The sequence below is a fragment of the Nestor notabilis genome, unplaced genomic scaffold (genome assembly GCF_000696875.1).
Source record: "Nestor notabilis isolate BGI_N333 unplaced genomic scaffold, ASM69687v1 scaffold5997, whole genome shotgun sequence".
NCBI classification, from domain to species: Eukaryota; Metazoa; Chordata; class Aves; order Psittaciformes; family Psittacidae; genus Nestor; species Nestor notabilis.
The window spans coordinates 54,582-56,220 of NW_009935966.1; the positions used below are offsets into that span (position 1 = coordinate 54,582).

At 58.0% G+C, this 1,639-nt stretch overlaps 1 protein-coding gene across 1 annotated transcript in view; it reads left to right on the forward strand.

The window, feature by feature from the left end:
• Positions 1-1,249, forward strand: part of RLTPR (RGD motif, leucine rich repeats, tropomodulin domain and proline-rich containing) — a gene marked incomplete at its 3' end in the record, with an annotated part of 15,778 nt that extends 14,529 nt beyond the window's left edge. Inside the window, exons 28-30 of the mRNA XM_010018093.1 lie at positions 148-235; positions 612-728; positions 1,183-1,249. Coding sequence (XP_010016395.1) covers positions 148-235; positions 612-728; positions 1,183-1,249 — 272 coding nt within the window. The remainder of the gene's footprint in view (positions 1-147; positions 236-611; positions 729-1,182) is intronic.
• Between the last annotated feature and the right edge of the window lie 390 nt (positions 1,250-1,639).

A 1,639-nucleotide genomic window follows, 5' to 3' on the forward strand; every position in this document is an offset into this window, starting at 1 on the left:
TTCCTGCTCCCAGCAAGCAGGAGCCCAGGGCACTATCATGAGTGCCTCTCTGGGTGCATCTACCCAGCAAGGCTTTCCATGGGGGGCTGGCCCCATGGCTTGCAGGGCTATGGGTGCTGGCCCTGACACCCTTCTCCCTGCTCCCAGTGAAATCAAGCTGTCTGTCACAGTCGCCGTGGCCAACTGCATTACGGATGCTGTGCTGGGAGATCTGACCACTGTCCACTGCAAACTGGTGAGCTGCCAGCACCTGGGGAATGGGCAGTGGGATGTGGGATGTGGGTCTGGGTACCCCAGCATTGCCCAAGCACCAGCCACTGCTGGTCATGGATTTGCTGGCTGAGAAGCAGGATGATTCCCACTCAGGTTGATTTCACTCCCAGGTAATCCTCTCCTGGTGCGGTCACAGCAGCATTAAGGTCCTGAGTGAAGCTGCTGCATGGTGGGGGGTGCTGGGGTGAAGCTAGGCATTGGCTGCTTGTGTGCTGCGGCCAGCAGCCAGCTAATCAGGCCTAAATCCGCTCGCAAATCCTGGCCGCAGGGAGGGAATGGAGCAACACAGAACACGCAGGGTGGCCAGGGATAATTGAAGCACTTCCTAATGGTTTTAGGTGGAGAGCTTCCCCAAGCAGGGGCTCGACCTCCCGGTGCTGCTGCCGGAGCTGGCTGAAGACGATGCCACAGCACTGGCAAGGGGCAGGAATCCTCCTGACCCTGCTGCAGAGGAGGTAGGGTCTGACCTCGCTGCCACCGCGTGATGCCTGGCTATAACAACCTCTTATCCGCCTTACCAGATGATGCCAGGCTTAATGGGGCTGCATGTACCCGCAGCACTCACCCAGGACACTGCCAAGGCAATTAGTGCTGAGAAATGTCACTGTTGGTCTGCCCAGCCGTGCTGGCTGCGTTGCTAGCACTGGAAGCATGTCATTGTGGTGGTCTGGGCTTTTCTGGTTGTTTTGGGAATTGGGATCCAAGCTGGCACAGGGTTCTGACCAGGAAAGCAACAGATCTGGCATTATGGGTAGTTTTGGTGCTGGACCAAGAAGAAAGGATGCACGCTTGGGGGTGATGGAGCGGTTGCACCCATCACTATGGCTCTGGTGCACCATGCCATGGGATTCCACTCGCTATGGCCAACTTGCCAGGACTGAAGCCACCCCTCCTCCTGTCTCCCTGCAGTACAAGATGGCCCTACAGAGGAAAACCAAGCATTTCAAGAGTATCCGGCCCACGCCAAGTGTGAGAAGTAAGGTCACTGTGCGGCTTTTCGTCTGCCACAGCACAGGGTGTGCTGTGCCACTGCCACAGGGCATGACAGAGTAGGGGGGACCCAGCAGAGCCTTCTGAGGATGAGCAAGAGTCCCCTGATGATGGGCAAGGGCCCCCTGGTGATGGGCAGAGCAAGGGGAACCCAGTTCCCTACAGGCAGCGGGCAGTGCCTGGCAAGGGCCTGGCCCCTTTCGAGAGCCTCTCTCAGTTTCATGGTGTGGGTCCATAGGCAAAGCTCACCTTGAACCTGCTCTTGTACTGGTCTTGGGGAATCAGCTGGCACCCTCGAAGACTTGGGGAGTCTGGGAGGACTCCACTGCATGGCATAGAGCCATGCAGGGGTGGGAGGATTGTCTGTGGCATCTGC